At 35.6% G+C, this 21,075-nt stretch overlaps 1 protein-coding gene and 1 non-coding gene across 2 annotated transcripts in view; both read left to right on the top strand.

The window, feature by feature from the left end:
- Positions 1 to 21,075, top strand: part of Ncoa1 (nuclear receptor coactivator 1) — a 238,200-nt gene that overhangs the window by 151,201 nt on the left and 65,924 nt on the right. Inside the window, 3 exon segments of the mRNA XM_074049293.1 lie at positions 3,692 to 3,871; positions 5,477 to 5,572; positions 16,808 to 16,948. Of these exon segments, the coding sequence (XP_073905394.1) occupies positions 3,692 to 3,871; positions 5,477 to 5,572; positions 16,808 to 16,948 (417 nt within the window).
- Positions 19,202 to 19,320, top strand: LOC141415258 (small Cajal body-specific RNA 8). The gene has a single exon (XR_012440252.1).

Here is a 21,075-nt window from a genome sequence, read left to right on the forward strand (position 1 = left end):
CAAGATACCTACAAAAAGCACTGAGGAGAAAATACAATATAATACTATATTTAAACCTCCATTAACAAAACAGTCAAATTATTAGAAAATCAAAGAGAGAGGCAAAATAAAATAATTTTATGTTTCATTATCAATTGCCAAAAAAAAAAATCAAGGTTCAAAGACTATCAAGGAAGAAATTTAAAGAAAAAATTAAGATCATTACTTATATGTGTAGTCATGTATACGCATGTATCACATACCTGATTTGAAATATTATCTTCTTTTTATTCATTATCAAGGAGAATTTTTGAAGGAAAAAACAAAAGCCAAACTATTTAAAAATTGCTTTTGAATTTATTGATTTAGAAGATTTCAGTATCTAAAATCTATTTCTTTTAAGCATGACATTTTGTTTGTAAGAAAAATCATGGTGGGGTGGGAATTAAGTATGATATAGTTGATACATTGTAAGAATTTTTGTAAATGCCACAATGTGCATCCACCCAGCACAACAATAAAAATACGAAAAGAAAATCAAATCTGAAAACTGGGAAGCTAGTACAGTGAGAGATTTTATCCAGAAGGACAAATGTGGACAGATGACTGCTCAGGTAGTTATAAAAAGCTTATATAAGATGTTAGTAAACATAGACTTATTTGCAAAATTCTAATAAATTGAGACTTTTAAGTTTGAAAACATTTTAAGTAAGTTGTGCTTATAGATTCATGACATTTATTGTCTAGTGATGCAGACACTGTAGTAGTTAAGAACATACATAGCGTTTTGGTATAAAACAGACATGGGTAATTCATTCTTGCATTACCACTTACTAGGTGTATAACATTGGACAGGACACTTGACCTCCCTCTAGGCCTCATCTTTCATAGGAATGTTGAAGGGTAAATAAATGGTGCTTAGCACATTCCTTAGCAAATTCCTTTTAAATTTTAGCTATTATTGTTACTATTACTGTCTTTATCTGAATGTTTTAGATCTTTTAAATTCATGAATGATAACTTTATAAGAATGTATTATTCAAAACTACTTGATGTTTGAAGCTTAGAAACTGATGTCAGGAAGGACATCCGTCTTTGTGTGTTCTGTAGTCTGTTCCATAGAGGGTATTGAGGCAAATTTTTTTACAGACCACATTCAGTAGGAGAGTTTCATTCTTCTCAGTTCTTTTTAAAATAGCATCTGAACAGCTACTTTCACCTTTAAAAAATTCTTCTTTTTTGTTTCATAATACTTTTATGTTATAAGGGTTTTTTTTTTTTTTTAATATTAGCAGTGGCATTTACACCTATTTTAAAAAGAAGAATCATGTGATGGGTAAATGAAAGCAGTTGTGTAAAGATTAGGAAAACCACTTTCAAGCTGGATAATCTAAACTGCCCCCTCCCACAAAGTACTGAGCTTTGTCAGAGCTTTATACCTCATCTAGATCTGTCCTCTTACTTCCATTCCACAGAGAACACAGAGCCTTATGTTTGTGATGCTGTTGTCCCTTTTCATGAAAATGTAGCTGTTAACTATAGTACTTAACTGTTTCAAAGAAGATTTAGGCTCAAAAACTATAAGCTCCATCATGGTAAATTAATTTGAGTAATTTTTAAGAATTAATATTATGAAATATAGGGAATCTAGAAAGATCACCTGAGATATTTGCCAGCATATATTGGAGGATCAGCATATTCGAAAATGATCTTGTTATTAATTATTATTGTTATTGCTTTAAGATGATATGATAGTTAGTATATAAATTGTTGCCAAATTACGTTAGTTGCTTTAAGTATAGTGATCAGTTCTGGACATTTTGTTTTTGGACTTCTCAAAAAGTTTTTCTTACACTTTAGGTATAATGTAACAGCCTATGAAATTAAACTTCAAGGAAATGCCTTTTCTTCCTTTTTACTATCTATTCTTTTCTTGGTTCCTTATGCTACTCAGACACCTAGCCACCCATCTGCTCATTTTTTGTTTTCTCTGTTCTCTTTCTTTTTACATGAACTGTGTAGAATTAGATATTTGCTGAATTTTCTCTAGCAACATTTAGCAAGTGGCTTTGTAAATACTTCAGTAAGTTGAAACCGTCCCTTACAGCCAAATAGATCAGGATAAATATCATGCTTTAAGTGACAAAAGCTTAAAACAAAATTATTTTTTATCGTAGGGTCTTATCTACTTTAGTTGGAGAATTTTCTAAAGAATTAGAGAACTTAGCTTATTCAGCACATATAGAGAGCACTAAAACATGAATGAGTGAGTGTATTAGTTTTCCCAGTGATTTTTTTCTTTCCACTTTCTTCAACTCTTTAGGCTCTAAAAATGGGTAGAGAAAGGCCCTGGCCAGAAATGTATATAAGTAAACCAGATTTGTATATGAAATGTCATCCATAGCCTTTTATTTTCTAATTGTTCTCTGAATAGAATAGAAACCTTATTTCTTCTTTGAAGAGTGGCATGTGTTTATATTAGCGGGGGACCTGAAATTATTCCTTGTACAAGATCATTAGTTTAATATTTGAACTGTAGTATCAAGGGACTTTAGGTGTTTAATTAGAGAATTTTAGAGCATAATGATTTTAAAGATAAATAGTGAATCTCTTTATTTTAAGGATGAAGCAATTGAGCTAGGTGTCATGATGCATGCTTACAATCCAAGCACTCAGGAAACTGAGGCAGGAGGATTGAGAATTCAAGGCCAGCCTGGGCTACACAACAAGACTCTGTCAAAAAATCCCCCTTCCCAAAAAGAAAAAGATGATGTAACTGGAAATCATACATTAATTAACCTAAACCTCATAGCTCTCTAAAAGTAGAGCCCAAGACTCCTTATTCCAATATAGGTTTGTTTCCATGCTATCTTTTAACAGTAAGGGAAGTGGGTCAATGGAGAATATAAGGTAAGAAAACATTTGGGAATGGTTAGAGAGCAGCCTTAAAAACCTTCTGGCTGCCTCATGACCTCCATGGTCTGAATGTAACACTATGAGAAATCGTGACCTGCCACACAGTCAGTGATTCTTACTTGAAATACATAGACGTCTTTTCCATAACCGAATTCATTTTGTTATATAAGAGCATGACATACTTGATTATCTACTGTATTCAAAGTATTGTAGCATATGAGCTGTGCTAGTTTAATTAATAAATTAAAGCCCAAGAAAAATGGTTATAAGAAACTGTCATGGCTCCGCCCCTATTCTAAGTGTTGTTTGGAGTCTTCTCAGACTCCTTAGAGAAACAAAACACACAAAGCCTATCCTTAAGGATCCAGGATGGCATGGTAAATACTCCTGCTTAACATTGTAGCTGTGGTTTTGAAATTTTTCCCCATTGTCCAGGCATAACTGGGAACAAACAGAAAAGCTCACTAATTAGCTGCTATGAAATTATAACAAAATAGCTAATGATTTTTACTTTTGTCTTTTAACTATTTTTAAAGGCTGTTGGTGAAATAGAATATTTGAGGTAGTAAATCTTATATATTTCTTTGGAAATGTTAAAATCTCTAACGGATAGGTTTTTAGATTTTTCTGTTTAGTATTCTGTTGACGCGGGATAAGGTTAGCCCTACAGAGATCTGTCTTTTAATCTGAGTATCTAATTAGCCAGATGGCTTGAAATACGTTTTTGTATCTTGAGAATTTGTACTTTTTTTTTTTGCCTTATTCACAAGCACATAAATGAATTTTCCATTCCCAGTAAATGGAGTTCCTTGGCCTCAAGAGGCAACACGCCGAAATAGCCATACTTTTAACTGCAGGATGCTAATTCACCCTCCAGACGAGCCAGGTACTGAGAACCAAGAAGCTTGCCAGCGGTATGAAGTAATGCAGTGTTTCACTGTGTCACAGCCAAAGTCAATTCAAGAAGATGGAGAAGGTAAAGTGAAGGGTCATTTTAAAGCTTTGCTTTTTCTATGACTTGAAAGAACATAGAGGTAATTAATTATAAACTGCCTTCTTCACATTGTATTTTTGTTTACTACATTATATATCATAGCAGTAATTCAGTTTGCTATGCATTTCATCATACTTCAAAAAAGCTGCAGTTACTAACATCTAGAGTCTCCCTTTTAGCATGCCCCAAATTTTTAGCTTCAAGCTGGCATTCCTACTGAAATGTCAAATGATTCAAACCAACTTGCTGTCTAGAAATAAGAGATACAACTAACAGCTGTCAGTTGGAAATGTACCAGCTGCATCAGGCTGTTGAATAGCTCTGATTTTTAGAAAGTTTTACGTTTAGAATGTAGGGAACATTGGAGGATAGAATTGCCTTTTTTTTCAGACTATGCAAGGTAATTTATAAAGAGAAAGCTTACGAATCGATGAAAACATGGCTGAAATTCTAATATGCGTTAGCATGGACTTAAATATGTGACAGTGGATGAGTCCTCCATGTAAACTTTACAAGCACCACAAATAGGAACTGGAATATGGACCAGGAAAAGGAGTAGACAAAAAGTCACATCCAAAAAAAGCCATGTATGTAATTGGTCTCACCAGGAACTGGGGGTCACAATCAGTTTGAGACTTTTCACAGAATGCCAGTGCCAAATCTTACTGATTAGCTGTATGATATTGTATGTTGCACCCTTAAAACAAGAATTGAAAGTTTTAAAAAAAATGTGTGTCCTAAAAACACAGTCTTCTGTTGTCAGGCATGGTGAAACATGAGTATAATCCCAGCATTTCAGAGGCAGAGGCAGGAGGGTTGTAACTTCAAGGTCAGCCTAAGCTACAAAAAGAGAACTTTTCTCAAAAAAAATTTAAAAATCATGTTTAGAAATCCCACCAAATGAACCCAAATTATCCATGTTGAAATTTAGACCCATAGATTTAAACAGATCATTCTCTACTGAATCTATAAATAAGACTTGTATCAGTTAGGTTCTTTAAGGTAAAAAACACATGTACAGGTCAGCATGGGCTACATATGAAGACTGCCTAACCTTTGTTAAAAGCAAAATCCTATTTCCTCAGAAGTACAAGTTATTTTTCTTAGTTAAGTACATGTATGTTGAGTATCAGAATATTTATTGCAAAATTAGTTTCTAATGAATATAGGAAATTGACTACAAAATTACATTTTCTGAAACACTGTTTTAATGCTGGTGGTATAGCTTAGCAATAGAGCACGTGCTTTGCATGCACAAGTCCCTGGGTTTAATCCCCAACACCAGCAAAATAACAAATAAAAACGACATGAGGTTGCTTAAATGGAATCCAAACTACTATTTCTAGTTGTTATCACTCACCTACATGAGATGTATCATATTTTTGTAAGAGTATTCCTAAAGCAGCACTTTGTTTTAACTTGCATTCTACCTAGAGCTGACAGACTTGGTTTGTCGGCAGTTTTAGTTCAGTGTAGTTCTAATATTATGATAAATCCTGTAATGCATTGTTTTTATTAAAAAAAAAAAACCTAAGTGTAAACATTTTTCTACCTTCTTTCCTTAAATTTCCTTCTTGTTTTTGGCAGATTTCCAGTCATGTTTGATCTGTATTGCAAGGCGATTACCTCGGCCTCCAGCTATTACAGGCGTAGAGTCCTTTATGACCAAGCAAGATACTACAGGTACTCACTCTAAAATTCAGAATGTTCCATAAGTATTAATAATGTGACTATGCTCCTAAAACTAATTATATCCGAAATGCTTTGTCTTTCTGTGATATTTAACCTCTGATTCCTAGTCTTACATAGAAAACATTTTAAATAGTGGTCTTGAGATATTGTGCATTTTAGACACTATAATTATGTGGTGAGGTGAACAACTTTGCAACTATTTACATACCTATATTTGTTTGGTAATTAATTTTTTTAATCATGGAAGGAAATGTTTAAAGGAATTTAGCAGGCAAAGATACGTAAATATTTGTAGATACACATTCACAAAAGGATGTGAATGTAGTGGTTTTAATATTATACTTAAGTGTATTTGATTCTTCTTTTTTCCTATGTTCTTTAAATGTACTCAGCACATATTGATTGAGTCCCTAGAAGTAACTCTCACTATGTGTGATTGCTCAGGGTGTCTGTGGTTGCAAAAATCAATGATGTAATATAGCCATGTGTGGTAGCACACACATAGATTCATTTGCTTGGGAGACTGAGATGAGAAGACCACTTGAGCCTACAAGTTGAAGATCAATATGATCAGTATAGCAAGACCCTGTCTAAAAAAGAAAAGAAACCAAGGACGTAATTATATATTGTTATAATTTTCTAATGGGAAAGGTGTGAGAATGGTATTTGGAAGGATTTTTTAAAAGCTAGACTGAAAGGCCTATCTGAGACTTAGCTGATATTGAGTCCTTGGGACAAGGGATGAAGTTATGCCAGCTATCCAAAATGTGGGCATTAGAAGGGGGTGACAAAAAGGGTTTTGGTGCAGTTGAGTACTCCTGACTCAGGAAACACCTGCAAAAGTCCCAAGATAAATAGGACAGAAAGATGTGTTGGTAGAACTGAAAGGAGGGCCGTATAGCTGCAAAGTGAGCATCAGGAAAGTACCTGAAACTAAGGCCTTTTTTTAAAGGCTACGTTGGATTTGATTTTCACCAAGAACAAATTGCCACTGTTCTTTACAGTTTCTAAAGTGTTTTTACCAGATTATTTAATTTTATCTTCACACTAACACACAAGGTGTTCATGTTTTCACGTCAGAGTTACATTGCTATCACCCTATGTAAAAAACAGATTGCAAAGATCACATCTACTGAATTTTATTCTTTCTTAAAGTTCAGTTTTAATGTGCCTTTTCACTTTTACCATTCTTTACAAGATCCCATTCTTTTTTTTTAAATTTTTTATTTTATTCATATGTGCATACAATGTTTGGGTCATTTCTTCCCCCTTCTCCCACCCCTTCCATCCCTCTTCCCCCCTACCCCCCCCACCCCACCCCCCCGCTACCCAGCAGAAACTATTTTGCCCTTATCTCTAATTTTGTTGAAGAGAGAGTATAGCAATAATAGGAAGGACTAAGAGTTTTTGCTAGTTGAGATAAAGATAGCTATATAGGGAGTTGACTCGCATTGATTTCCTATGCATGTGGGTTACCTTCTAGGTTAATTCTTCTTGATCTAACCTTTTTTCTGGTTCCTGGTCCCCTTCTCCTATTAGCCTCAGTTGCTTTAAAGTATCTGCTTTAATTTCTCTGCATTGAGGGCAACAAATGCTATCTAGTTATAGGTGTTCTTACCTATCCTCATACCTCGCTTGTATGCTATCGCTTTATCATGTAATCAAAGTCCAATCACCTTGTTGTTTTTCCCCTTGATCTAATGTCCGCATATGAGGGAGAACATATGATTTTTGGTCTTTTGGACCAGGCTAACCTCACTCAGAATGATGTTCTCCAATTCCATCCATTTACCAATGAATGATAACATTTCGTTCTTCTTCATGGCTGTATAAAATTCCATCGTGTATAAATACCACATTTTCTTGATCTATTCATCAGTAGTGGGGAATCTTAACTGTTTCCATAACTTGGCTATTGTGAATAGTGCTGCAATAAACATGGGTGTGCAGGTGCCTCTGGAATAACCTGAGTCACATTCTTTTGGGTATATCCCCAAGAGTGGTATTGCTGGATCAAATGGTAGATCAATGTTTAGCTTTTTAAGTAGCCTCCAAATTTTTTTCCAGAGTGGTTATAATAGTTTACATTCCCACCAGCAGTGTAAGAGGGTTCCTTTTTCCCCCTGATCCTTGCCAACACCTGTTGTTGGTGGTGTTGCTAATGATGGCTATTCTAACAGGGGTGAGGTGGAATCTTAGTGTGGTTTTAATTTGCATTTCCTTTATTGCTAGAGATGGTGAGCAGTTTTTCATGTGATTTTTGGCTATTTGAATTTCTTCTTTTGAGAAAGTTCTGTTTAGTTCACTTGCCCATTTCTTTATTGGTTCATTAATTTTGGGAGAATTTAGTTTTTTAAGTTCCCTATATATTCTGGTTATCAGTCCTTTGTTTGATGTGTAGCTGACAAATATTTTCTACCACTCTGTGGGTGGTCTCTTCAGTTTAGAGACCATTTCTTTTGTTGAGCAGAAGCGTTTTAGTTTTATGAAGTCCCATTTATCTATGCTCTCTCTTAGTTGCTGTGCTGCTGGGGTTCCATTGAGAAAGTTCTTGCCTATACCTATTAATTCCTGAATATTTCCTACTCTTTCCTGTACCAACTTTAGCGTTTGGGATCTGATATTAAGATCCTTGATCCATTTTGAGTTAATATTGGTATAGAGTGATATACAGGGATCTAGTTTCAGTTTTTTAGAGACTGCTAACCAGTTTTCCCAGCAGTTTTTGTTGAAGAGGCTGTCTTTTCTCCGTTGTATATTTTTAGCACCTTTGTGAAAGACAAGTTGGATAAAGTTGTGTGGCTTCATATCTGGGTCCTCTATTCTGTTCCGCTGGTCTTCGTGTCTGTTTTTGTGCCAGTACCATGCTGTTTTTATTGTTATTGCTTTGTAATATAGTTTGAAGTCAGGTATCGTGATACCTCCAGCATTATTCTTTTGACTGAGTATTGCCTTGGCTATTCGTGGCCTCTTGTGTTTCCATATAAATTTAACGGTAGATTTTTCAATCTCTTTAATGAATGTCATTGGAATTTTGATGGGCATTTCATTAAACATGTAGATTACTTTTGGGAGTATAGACATTTTTACTATGTTGATTCTACCAATCCATGAACATGGGAGATCTCTCCACTTTCTATAATCTTCCTCAGTCTCTTTCTTCAGAAGTTTATAGTTTTTCTTGTAGAGGTCGTTCACATTCTTTGTTAGGTTTATACCTAGGTATTTGATTTTCTTTGAGGCCATTGTAAATGGAATTGTTTTCATATATTCTTTCTCAGTTTGTTCATTATTAGTGTATAGAAATACTAATGATTTTTTATATCCTGCTACCTTGGTATAGCTATTGATGGTGTCTAGAAGCTTCTGAGTAGAGTTTTTTGGGTCTTTAAGGTATAGGATCATGTCATCTGCAAACAGGGATATTTTGACAGTTTCTTTACCTATTTGTATTCCTTTTATTCCTTCTTCTTGCCTAATTTCTCTGGCTAGGAATTCTAGTACTATGTTGAATAGGAGTGGAGATAGTGGGCATCCTTGTCTAGTTCCTGATTTTAGAGGGAATGGTTTCAGTTTTTCTCTGTTAAGTATAATGCTGGCTGTAGGTTTGTCATCTATAGCTTTTATAATGTTGAGTTACTTTCCTTCTATTCCTAGTTTTCTTAGAGCTTTTATCATGAAATGGTGTTGGATCTTATCAAATACTTTTTCTGCATCTATTGAGATGATCAAGTGGTTTTTGTCTTTGCTTCTGTTAATGGGGTTTATTACGTTTATTGATTTTCGTATGTTGAACATTCCTGGGATGAAGCTTACTTGCTCGTAGTGAATGATCTCTTCGATGTGTTGTTGAATTTGGTTTGCCATTATTTTACTGAGGATTTTTTCATCAGTGTTCATTAAGGAGATTGGCCTATAGTTAACCTTTTTGGAGGTGTCTTTGCCTGGTTTTGGGAGAAGTGTAATACTAGCTTCATAAAATGTGTTAGGCAGTTTTCCTTCCCTTTGTATTTCATGGAACAGTTTAAGGAGGGTTGGTATCAGTTCTTCTTTAAAGGTCTGGTAGAATTCAGCAGAGAATCCATCAGGTCCTGGACTTTTCTTTTTGGGGATACTCTTGATTGCTGCTTCAATTTCATTTTGTGTTATAGATCTATTCAGGTGATTAATTTCCTCTTGGTTCAGTTTTAGATGATCATATGTATCTAGAAATCTGTCCATTTCTTTAAGATTTTCAAATTTATTTGAATATAGGTTGTTGAAGTAGTCTCTGATGATTTCCTGGACTTCTGTGGTGTTTGTTATTATCTCCCCTTTTGCATTTCTGATTCTACTAATTTCGGTTTTTTCTCTCCTTATTTTAGTCAGGTTTGCCAGCGGTCTGTCGATCTTGTTTATTTTTTCAAAGAACTAACTTTTTGTTTCATTAATTCTTTGTATGGTTTTTTTGGTTTCTATTTCATTGATTTCAGCTCTTATTTTTATGATTTCTGTCCTTCTATTTGTTTTGGGATTTGCTTGTTCTTGTTTTTCTAGGAGTTTGAGATGTATCATTAGGTCATTGATTTGGGATCTTTCAGTCTTTTTAATATATGCACTCATGGCTATAAACTTTCCTCTCAGGATTGCCTTTGCTTTGTCCCATAGGTTCCAGTGGTTGTGTTTTCATTTTCATTGACTTCCAGGAACTTTTTAATTTCCTCTTTTATTTCATCAATGAGCCATTGTTCAATAAGTAATGAGTTATTCAGTTTCCAGCAGTTTGCATGTTTTTTGTCTTTACTTTTGTTGTTGAGTTCTAGTTTTATTGCATTGTGATCAGATAGAATGCATAGTATAATTCCTATTTTCTTATATTTGCTGAGGCTTGCTTTGTGCCCTAGCATATGATCTATTTTGGAGAAGGTTCCATGGGCTGCTGAGAATAATGTATATTGTGTAGAAGTTGGATGAAATGTTCTGTAGACATCAAATAGGTTCATTTGATCTATTGTATATTTTAGATCTAGGGTTTCTTTATTGATTTTTTGTTTGGATGACCTATCTATTGATGATAATGGGGTGTTAAAGTCTCCCATGACCACTGTGTTGGAGTTAATATGCTTTTAGTTCTTTCAGGGTATGTTTGATGAAATTGAGTGTGTTGACATTGGGTGCATATAGGTTGATAATTGTTATTTCCTTTTGGTCTATTTCCCCTTTTATTAATATGGAATGTCCTTCTTTATCTCGTTTGATCAATGTAGGTTTGAAGTCTACTTTGTCAGAGATAAGTATTGCTACTCCTGCCTGTTTTCGGGGGCCATTGGCTTGGTAAATCTTCTTCCAGCCTTTCATCCTAAGCCTGTGCTTATTTCTGTTGGTGAGATGGGTCTCTTGTAAGCAACAAATTGTTGGATCTTCCTTTTTAATCCATTTCATCAAACGGTGCCTTTTGATGGGGGAATTAAGTCCATTAACATTAAGTGTTAGTACTGATAGGTATGTGGTGATCCTGTCATTTAGTTGTCTTAGTTGTTTGAAGGTTTGATTGTGTGTACCTAAGTTGAGGTTACTCTCTACTTTCTTGCTTTTTCTTTTCCTGTGGTTTGGTGCTTTCTGCCCTTTTCATGGTTAAGTTGGGTTTCACTTTCTGTGTGCAGAATCCCTTGAAGAATCTTTTGTAGTGGTGGCTTTGTGGTCACATATTGTTTTAGTTTCTGCTTATCATGGAAGACTTTTATTGCTCCATCTATTTTGAATGATAGTTTTGCTGGGTAGAGTATCCTGGGGTTGAAGTTATTTTCGTCCCATGCCCAGAAGATCTCACTCCAAGCTCTTCTTGCTTTTAATGTTTCTGTTGAGAATTCTGCTGTAATTTTGATGGGTTTACCTTTGTATGTTATTTATTTTTTCTCTCTTACAGCCTTCAATATTCTTTCCCTAGTTTCTGAACTTGTTGTTTTAATGATGATATGCCATGGGGTAGTTCTATTTTGATCTGGTCTGTTTGGTATTCTGGAGGCCTCTTGCATCTGTATAGGAATAGATTTCTCTAGATTTGGGAAATTTTCTGTTATTATTTTGTTGAATATTTTATGCATTCCCTTTGCTTGCACCTCTTCTCCTTCTTCAATGCCCAGGATTCTTAGGTTTGGTCTTTTGATGGAGTCGGTGAGTTCTTGCATTTTCTTTTCACAGGTCTTGAGTTGTTTAACTAATAGTTCTTCGGTTTTTCCTTTAATTACCATTTCTTCTTTGAGTTCTGAGATTCTGTCTTCTGTTTGTTCTGTTCTACTGGATTGACCCTCCATTTTCTTTTGCATTTCTGTTTCGTTCATTTTTCTGAGGTTTTCCATATCCTGAGTTGTTTCCTCTTTAATGTTGTCTATTTTTGTCCTGAGTTCACTTATCTCTTTTTTAATCATGTTCTTTGTTTCACTTTAGTCTTTACACAGCGCTTCTATGGTTTCTTTTATTTCTTCTTGTGCTTTTTCAAATTATGTATTTTTGTTGTCTTGGAATTTCTTGAGTGTCTCCTGTACATTTTGGTTTACCCTATCCAGTATCATCTCTATAAAATTCTCATTGATTACCTGTAGTATTTCTTCTGTTAGATTTTTCTTGTGGGCTTCATTGGGTTCTTTGGCATAGTTTATCTTCATTTTGTTGGAGTCTGGATCTGAGTATCTGTTTTCTTCCTTCCCCTCTGGTTCCTGTACTAATTTTTTGCTGGGGGAAACTGGTTTCCTTGTTTTTTCTGTCTTCCCATCATTGCTCTTAGTGTTGTTATTGTCCCTGTACTGTGTGCAATTAAGTATTTTCTAGCTTGTAATAATAACAATGGTGATATTTAGAATGGAAGGGTGAGAGGAGAGTGAAAGCAAAGAAGTTAAAGAGGGGAAAACAAGTGAACAAACAAACCAAACAAACAAACAAACAAAAGTTTCAAAGATATAAACAGGGAGAGATAGTGTACTAATCAACAATAAGCTGAACAGGCATTAGAGAGACAAAGTGAGGATTGAGAAAAAAAAATAAAATAAAAAGTAAAAGTAAAAAAATAAAAAATAAAAAAGTAAAAAAATCTCCAAGTTCAAATGCAATAAAGTTTCAGTCTTAATAATTTTGGTGTTAGTCCCTCAGCCTGCAATTCTGCAGATGGTCACTCAGAAGTAGTTCTGTCGTTGTCTCATCAAAGGGGAAAAAACCAAAACCAAAACAAAACAAACAAAAAAACACCGTAAAGTGTCCCAAGTTCAAATGCAATACAGTTTCAGTAAGTTTTTCAGCATGCAGGTGTAGTTTGGTTGTCTCATCAAAGGTAGGGAGAAAAAAAAAAAAGAGTCTGGAGACAGTTCTGTGAATGACTATCTTCGGCTGTGACTCACCTGCCCGCTGCTGTCAGCCTGCTGTTGCTGGAGGCTTTATTTATGCAGATCTCAGGAGTGAGCTGAACACTCACCTGGCCCTGCAGGCTTTGTTTACTTAGAGTTCTCCTGTGCGCAAGCCACTTCTACATGCTTTCCCCTTTCCACGCACACTGGGGGAGGTGACACTGCAGCAGCTTTCTCTGGCCGGCTTGTCTATTTACAGCTCACGTGGGATGTGGGTCTTCCCCCATCTCCTGTGGAGTTTTCGTCCCACCGCCACTTTTAGAAGCTTTACCACTCCCGGTGGCTGGGCGTGTGCTGCCTCTCCTGCCTTCTCAAGCCTGAGGGATTTCCCCTCTCCTCCTCTTCAGTGCTCATGGCGCCCCGCCCTCTTTGCTATGTGTCTTTTTTGTTGTTATTGCTTATTATTCAGTTTTTTTTTCTCTTTTTTCCCTGGGTGGGGGTCAGTCTGTCCAGGGGCCTATGCTGATCTGGCCTGGGGTTGTTGTGGGAGTACTGCGTGCTGCTTAGCTCACCTTGTGGTCCGTGTCTTCCCAAGTCATTTGGGCACTGCTGTCTGGCGGCAGCACAGGAGCCCTCCTGGTTTCTCTGTTTAACGTGAAGTGGGAATGTTACACGCTGGCTGGGGGTGTGGAGGAGTCAAAGTTTTTGCCTCTTCTCGGTGGTTTTTCCTGTAAGGTGTATCTCCAGCGTCTCTCCAAGATTTTACTTTAGGAGGCACACTTTCTGCTTCCTCCCTCTAGCCGCCATCTTGGAATCTCTCCCCATTTTATTGCTAATGATTTTTTTTGTCCCCAAATCATATATTCTTGTGTTGTGTAAGTTGTTCTTGTGTTTTTAAAGATAAACTCCCAACTCTTTTTCCTAAAAAGCAGGTGAGGATAAGTTAACACAGATAGAGGAATGTATAAAGGAGAATATGTGTCTTGGAGAGACAGCCCCTGAGGATAATGGTTATAAGTTCCCACACATTTCTTCATTGCCTTTTTGAGTCTACCGCATATAATGTTCCTTTCCATTTCCCAGTAATGAACACACTGGAAAAATTTAATCAACCCTTATTGGAAACCAGAAATATTTTATATGATGGAAGAATAGGGTCCATTGAAAAAAGAAAATTGGTGTTTTGTGTCAATAGCTGCTAATATGAAAAGAAACCAAGTAAGGACTTTGTGAGATAGCAGAATGAAAACCTGTTGGAAATGGTGATTGGTAGCCTGCAGAATAAGTGTCAGAAATGAAAACCTTAAAATCTAGATGGTAAAGCCAGGTGCCAGTGGCTCATGCTTGTAATCCTAACTACTTGAGAAGCTGAGATCAGGAAGATCGTGGTTCAAGGCCACCCTGGACAAATAGTTCCAGAAATCCAATCTCCGAAATAACCAGAGCAAAATGGGCAAGAGGTCTGACTCAAGTGATAGAGCACCTGGTTTGCAAGTGTGAAACCCTGAGTTCAAACCCCAATCGTATCAAAAAAAAAGTTAGAGGATAATTTAGGATCAGTGTATTTCACTTTTTCCTTATATTTCTACAAATTAAATCCTAAATTAAAGAAGAATGTATTTTCCCATAGTAAAGTGTTAACATTGGTGGTTTTGTTTCTGACCAAAGACCCAACATAAAAACTTAACTATACCTGATAATGTATAAATAAATAAAAATATTTATTAATTATTAAGTTAATTTAATTTTTTAAAAAGTAAAATTAAGCTCTAGGTCATTAAGTAATTATGGATCTACCTCAAACTTCAGAAATTCCAGAATCTAGCTTACTTGTTTTATGAGTGGAATGGTAGCTGATTGTCAAGAATGGAAATCTTTACCCTGTTACACAAACAGAACATTGTATTCCATTCCTTTGCATTCCATTGTCTTCCACCATGGCACTGTTAAAAGAGCATCAGTGAACTGTACACACGTAAACATACCAGAGAAATACAGAGTATGTTTAAAGCGTAAAGCTAACATTTTATTGTATCATATAATTGACCTAGGTCAAAATAACAGTGAACTATAATGAATATTAAACATTTAGTTTCTTAAATTTTGGCAGTATTTTTTAACTCTGAGAGAGTGGTCCTTGTCCCTTACACAAAGAAAAGTCTTCTATCAGGAAATTTGAGCAGAGGGCCTTTTCTGTTTATTATGGTTGATGGTTGGTTAGTTAAACTTCCTTCTAGCAAGTGGAGGCATTCTAAACCAAATTATCCGTGATTCTCCTCTGTATTACCCATTTAGTATCATTGCTGATAACCACTTTCTCCCTTGTAGTCCCATAATTCTAGACTCTTTTGCTCACTTGTGGCCCAGCACTGACATGAATACATACCCTTCACCACTGCCTGTGAGGAGCACTATTGCATATGAAGATTATGTAGTATTAGAATTCCTGCTATAACCAACACTTTTGTCTCCTTTGAGACCAAGGTTAAATAATTAAGGTGGGCATGATGATGCATACCTGTAAACCCAGCATGTGGAAGACCTGCCTGGACTACAAGTTCAAGGCCAGCCTAAACTACACAGTAAGACCCTGTCTCAAAAAAAAAAAAAAATCCAGAACTGTCTTTACTTTTAATTGCAGTGTTCACCAGGGATTCTCCAAACTATTCTTAAATAACAGAATTCTCTTATTTGAATTTCAATTGATGTTCTCACTACCATCTACTCTTAAAAGAGTTTTAATGAATGGAATATATAAAGAAGGAATTAGCTAAATGAGAAGGCATACATGGTATGATGATTTGAGTTGGTTGAGAAAAGAGAACATGGGTAAGAGACACAATCAGGCATTCACAAAAAGGAGACATTAATTAAAATAGTGAATAAACATGCCTTTTAGTAATGGAAATTCAAATCTTGATAACAGTGAGATACCTCTTTTCATCTACTAATTTGAAAAAATAAAGAAGCCTGACTATACCAAGTGAAAAAAATGCTATGTTAACTGTCTTCCTTCCGCTCTCCCTCCGAACCTCTCTTCTTTCCTTCCTTCTTTCTTTTTTGATGCTGGAGATTGAACTCAGGGCTTCATGGATGTATGTAATACAAAAAGACTAAAGAATCAATCCAGGTATGGTGGCACACTCCTGTAATCGTAATACTTGGGAGGCTAATGTAGGAGAATCAAAAGTTTGAGGCCATCCTGGGCTGCACAGTGAGACCTTGTCTCAAGAGAAAAAAAAGTTGATTGATCATAAACTATATTAATTGGTTCCTTATTCCCCAGAATTTTATTATAGCCACTTAGGAAATTTAATCAAATATTGGTAACAATAGCAAGTCACCAATAGATTTTATAAAGCACATGTCAGTGCACAATGCCTAATAAATTTTAATGCTTTCCACTATTTTTTTCTGATTTAACTTTGATTTCTCTAGTCTTTATTTTTAAGCACAATATTACCTATAGCTTAACAGGAGGTAAAAAGGAAAAGGCTGTCTTTCTCATATTCTCTTCACTTAGTTATTGGAAAATAATTTAAACCAAAACAAAGTATTTCATCACTGCCTCTGGTTCTTCAATAAGTAGTGCAGTTCAGTCATCAGTATATAGAAAGCAAAACCAAAGAGCCAGCCAGAGGAATGTGAACTGCATCTATCTTGGCAGCTGCAGGTTATTATACTATGACTGGAACTGAATTTTATAATTTGACATACTATTGTATAACACACTCCAAGACCAAAACAATTGCTATCATGTCTCTAGTATTCTCCATTATCATAGCTAATAAAAATTAATGGTGCATTTTAATCTTTTGTCTGTTGAGTATTTGGAGAGAAAATATTCTTTAGATGTGGCCGTTAGTTTTGAAATATGGATGATTTGTAAACTTTGATTTTTTTTGTGTAGGTAAAATCATCTCTATTGATACAAGTTCCCTGAGAGCTGCTGGCAGAACTGGTTGGGAAGACTTAGTGAGGAAATGCATTTATGCTTTTTTCCAACCACAGGGCAGAGAGCCATCTTATGCCAGACAACTGTTCCAAGAAGGTAAAGTCTTCCCTTAATTATTTTCATTAATCTTGCTCTTTATTAATATTAAGTATTTATGTAGAACTTATGGCTTGATAAGTATTTTCTCCAAATTAATAGTTTTTGTAATAATCAGTTTTAGGAAAGGAAGAAATGGGTAAGCAAAGTAACTCATGAGTGGATCCTGAAATCCAGGATGCACATTCTAAAGAACAGGATGTCATATGGTGGTCACTCATTCATTTGTTCATTCATCCAGCAGACATGTATCAAGTCCCTAACATACATAGAACACTCTGTTATATCAGTGCCAGGGATACACTGGTGACTAAGGAGCAGGGTTTTGCCTTCAAAGAAGCTCATAATATATTGGGAGAATGTATTACGGCTCTAACAATCAGTGTGACATAGGCTGTAATAGATGTATAACTAAAGAAGATAAATTAATTCTGACTTGGAGAATCAAGGATGACTTCAGAGAGGTGCTTGAAGGTCTTTCCCAGCAGAAGCAACATGTCAGAGGGCTTCTGGATCATGCGGAGATCACTGTCATACACGTCAACTTCTTGGCTGAAGAAGCATGTTGTCCCATCTCCTGTGAAGTTACTGACTATTGAATAACTACTATGTTTTAGTGAACTCTGTGGGAGTAGAAGACAAGTATATTCTCTGCCACTAAGGAATTAAATATTATAGAAAAGATAAGGAAAGTTATCTGAGAATTAAGATGATTCACAAAGATTTAGAATTAAGGGATTTTGATGTACTTTAAAAGTATTGTCATGTAATTATAGTAGTCCTAATATTTTTTTCCAATGTAATTTGTTCTCTAACCTTTAATTATATAACCTCTTTCTATGGTTATTTCTAAAAAAACAAAAACAAAAATACATTTTTTCATTATTCTATCATCCTTTTTAGTTTTAACATTTTCCCATAACATTAAATTTCTTCAGTTTAAAGGTATCTACCATTCATTACATTTTAGGTCAATCACTTCCTAGTAGCATATGGAAGAATAAGCTTGATTTTTCTTTTCTTTTCTTTTCTTTTTTCAGGAAGCCATCTTATAAATCTCACAGTCCTGGTTACTTCTAGGACAGTTTCCTACCAATTAGTAGTTCTCTAATGAGCACCTTACTGAACACATGCCACCTTTCAAAATTACATTTTACTGGGTAGAGCCAAAAATCTGTATTTTTTTTTAAAGCTCCCCAGGCAATCACAAAGTAGGGCCAGGGTTGGAAACAATTACAATAAGTAACAGTTGACATCCACTGGGTGCAAACTTTGTGCCTTCCTGTACTCAGAGTGACACTTGACTTTTACATAGGTGTGGGACTCAGTGAATGTCTCCACTGGCTGCCTAAAGTGTTAGTTAGTAAGTAGGTCTCTTGGATTTTTTTTTTTTTTCTGGTGGTATTGGAGTTTGAACTCAGGGCCTCACGCTTGCTAGGCCGGTGCTCTACCACTTGAAACACTCTGCTAGCCTTTTTTTTTGTGTTGGGTGTTTTCAAGATAGGGTCAAACTATTTGCCCAGACTGGCTTTGAACCATGATCCTCCTGATCTCTGCCTCCTGAGTAGATAGGATTACAGTGTGAGTCACTAGTGTCCGGCTGCCTCTTTAATTTTATAAGGTAGGCCTCCCAAAACTTTGCTTAGAAGACTTATTTTTATTTACCTATAATTTATATTCATTTCTACTAAGGCAAAGTAGGCCAGATTATTCTTTGCTTGTCCATGACTTGGGTCCCCACAGATGCAATTGAACCGTTTTTTAACCATTAGCATTTTCTACAAATAGGTTGATTAAAGTATAATAAATAACTAATCTGTCATTAATATATAAAGTGAAATAATTTAGAGGAGAATGTAAAGAAATACAAATATAATCCAACATCTTTTTCTCATTAGTCATTTCTTAATGTCTTCTCCTTCCACTTTTTTTTAGAAAAAGAATTCTTTATAGAAAAAGAATGACTTGTTTTTCTCAGAATAAGATGGCCAGAGTTCATATGACTCTGATGCTAGTGTTTTGGAGATAAAAGACAATTTACCAAACCTGCATGGATATAGCACTTTTTTTTTCTGGTATCTTATGTTCAGTAGCATCTAGCCTAGTGAGAGAAATGTAGTGCATGAAACACATGTGAATCACCTTCTAAAATTACCTGCAAGACAGATGTATTGGCGTACACCCCTAATCCCAACTACTCAGGAGGGAGAGAGAGAAAAATGAAGAGTTTGAGGCCATCCCGGGCAAAGGTAGTGGTAAGACTCTGTCTCAAAAACGAAATGATCACCATACCTCCCTAGAATAAAAGCTGCCTTTTGATGACCCGAACGAATTGAGTGGAATCGTAATGGACAGATACAGGGCAGACAGTTTCTTTAGACTATTCAGATACATCAAGTGAATGAAATTTTTTCCTGCGTATAAATTGGGTTTACAAAAATAAAAATAAATGAAAAAAATAAATAAAAAGGCCTGGGAGCATAGCTGAAGTGGTACAAGGCTTGCCTTGCATCTCCAAGGCCCTGAGTTTGATCCCCAGTACTACTCCCCCCACAAAAAAAGTTGACCTGCTGAATTAAGAACTCAAATAAGGGAGAGTCCAGATATCTTAAGCTTCAAAGGTATGCTTAAGTTTAAGAACCATTGGTCTGTCAAAAATGAAGAGAGGTTACATTTGCAATTTCCATGCTGTCTCTTGCACATAGGGTCAGAGTGAAAGGAGTGAGACATGTTCCTGTTAGAATGACTATTATCAAAAAGTCCAAAAAATAAAAAGTATCAGTGAGGCTGTAGAGAAAAGAGAACACTTGCATGCTGTTTATGGCAGTGTAAATTAGTATAGCCATTATGGAGACTAGTATAGGGGTTCCTTAGAAAATTAAAAGTAGAACTACCATATGATCCAGCAATCCCACTTCTGGGTATTTTATATATATATATATATATATATATATATATATATAATCAATGGTAGTGAAATCAGTATGTTAAACAGACATTTATGCTCCCATGTTTGTTCAGCACTATTCATACAGTAGCCAAGATACAGAACCAATCTAAGCGCTCATCAACAGATGAATGAATGGACATGAAGAAAGTGTGGTGGACACAGTGAAGTACTATTCAGCAAAAAAGAAGGGAATCCTGTTATTTTTGACAGCATGGATGAACCTGGAGATTATTATGTTAAGTGAAATAAGCCAGGAACAGAAAGACAAATACCACATAATCTCACTCGTATATAGAATATAAAGTAGTTGATCTCACAGAAATAGAGAATAGAATGGTGGCTGTCAGCCGCTGAGATAGTTGGGGTGGGAGAGGCATCTGAGGTGATGTTGGAGGATTACAGTTACATAAGAGAGGTAAGTTTAAGAAATCTGTTGTATACCATAGTGGATATAGTTAATGACAGTATATTGTATTCTTGAGGAATGCTGGCAGAGTGGATGCCAGCATCCACTCTCACCTCAGCATCTCACCCCAAAAAAGGGTGACTGTGAGGTGTGGATCTGTTGATTAGCTAGATCTAAATATCTGCAATGAATAGGTACTTAAGGTGTCATCTTGTACAAATAAATGCATACAGTTTTATCTATCAATTTAAATAAATAAATTAGAAAAATGTGAGGCAAATTATTCTACTATATCCTTGATTTTGTATAAAACTTCACAGTGATTGATATTTAGACAAGAAAAATTTTATCCTCCATCTCATCTTTTTTCCTACCCGTTAACTCACTCTTTGAAGGCAGCAGCTGATATAAAATCCTAATACACATTAAAATTTTTATTTCATAGCTTATTTTTCTCCTGCTTTTGGCAGAGCTAACTCATGAAGTACTTTTAAATAATGTTTACTATTTTATTTTCCAAGTCACATTTAAAGCCACATTTCAGTCAAAGAACCATAGGAGCACTTGCATGAGCTACATTAAAGCTGTGGTTTGGGCTAGTGCAGTAGCTCAAGCGGTAAGAGGGCCTGCCTAGCAAGTGTGGGGCTCTGACTTCAAACCGTGGTACCACCAAAAATAAATAAATAAAAATATACTATAAGCCCATGTTAAAAAAAAAAAAAAAGCTATGGTTCTACATTGAGACTGGGGAGATGGGTATTAGGATGCTAG

Source organism: Castor canadensis, chromosome 12 (assembly GCF_047511655.1).
Source record: "Castor canadensis chromosome 12, mCasCan1.hap1v2, whole genome shotgun sequence".
In the NCBI taxonomy this organism is placed as follows: domain Eukaryota; kingdom Metazoa; phylum Chordata; class Mammalia; order Rodentia; family Castoridae; genus Castor; species Castor canadensis.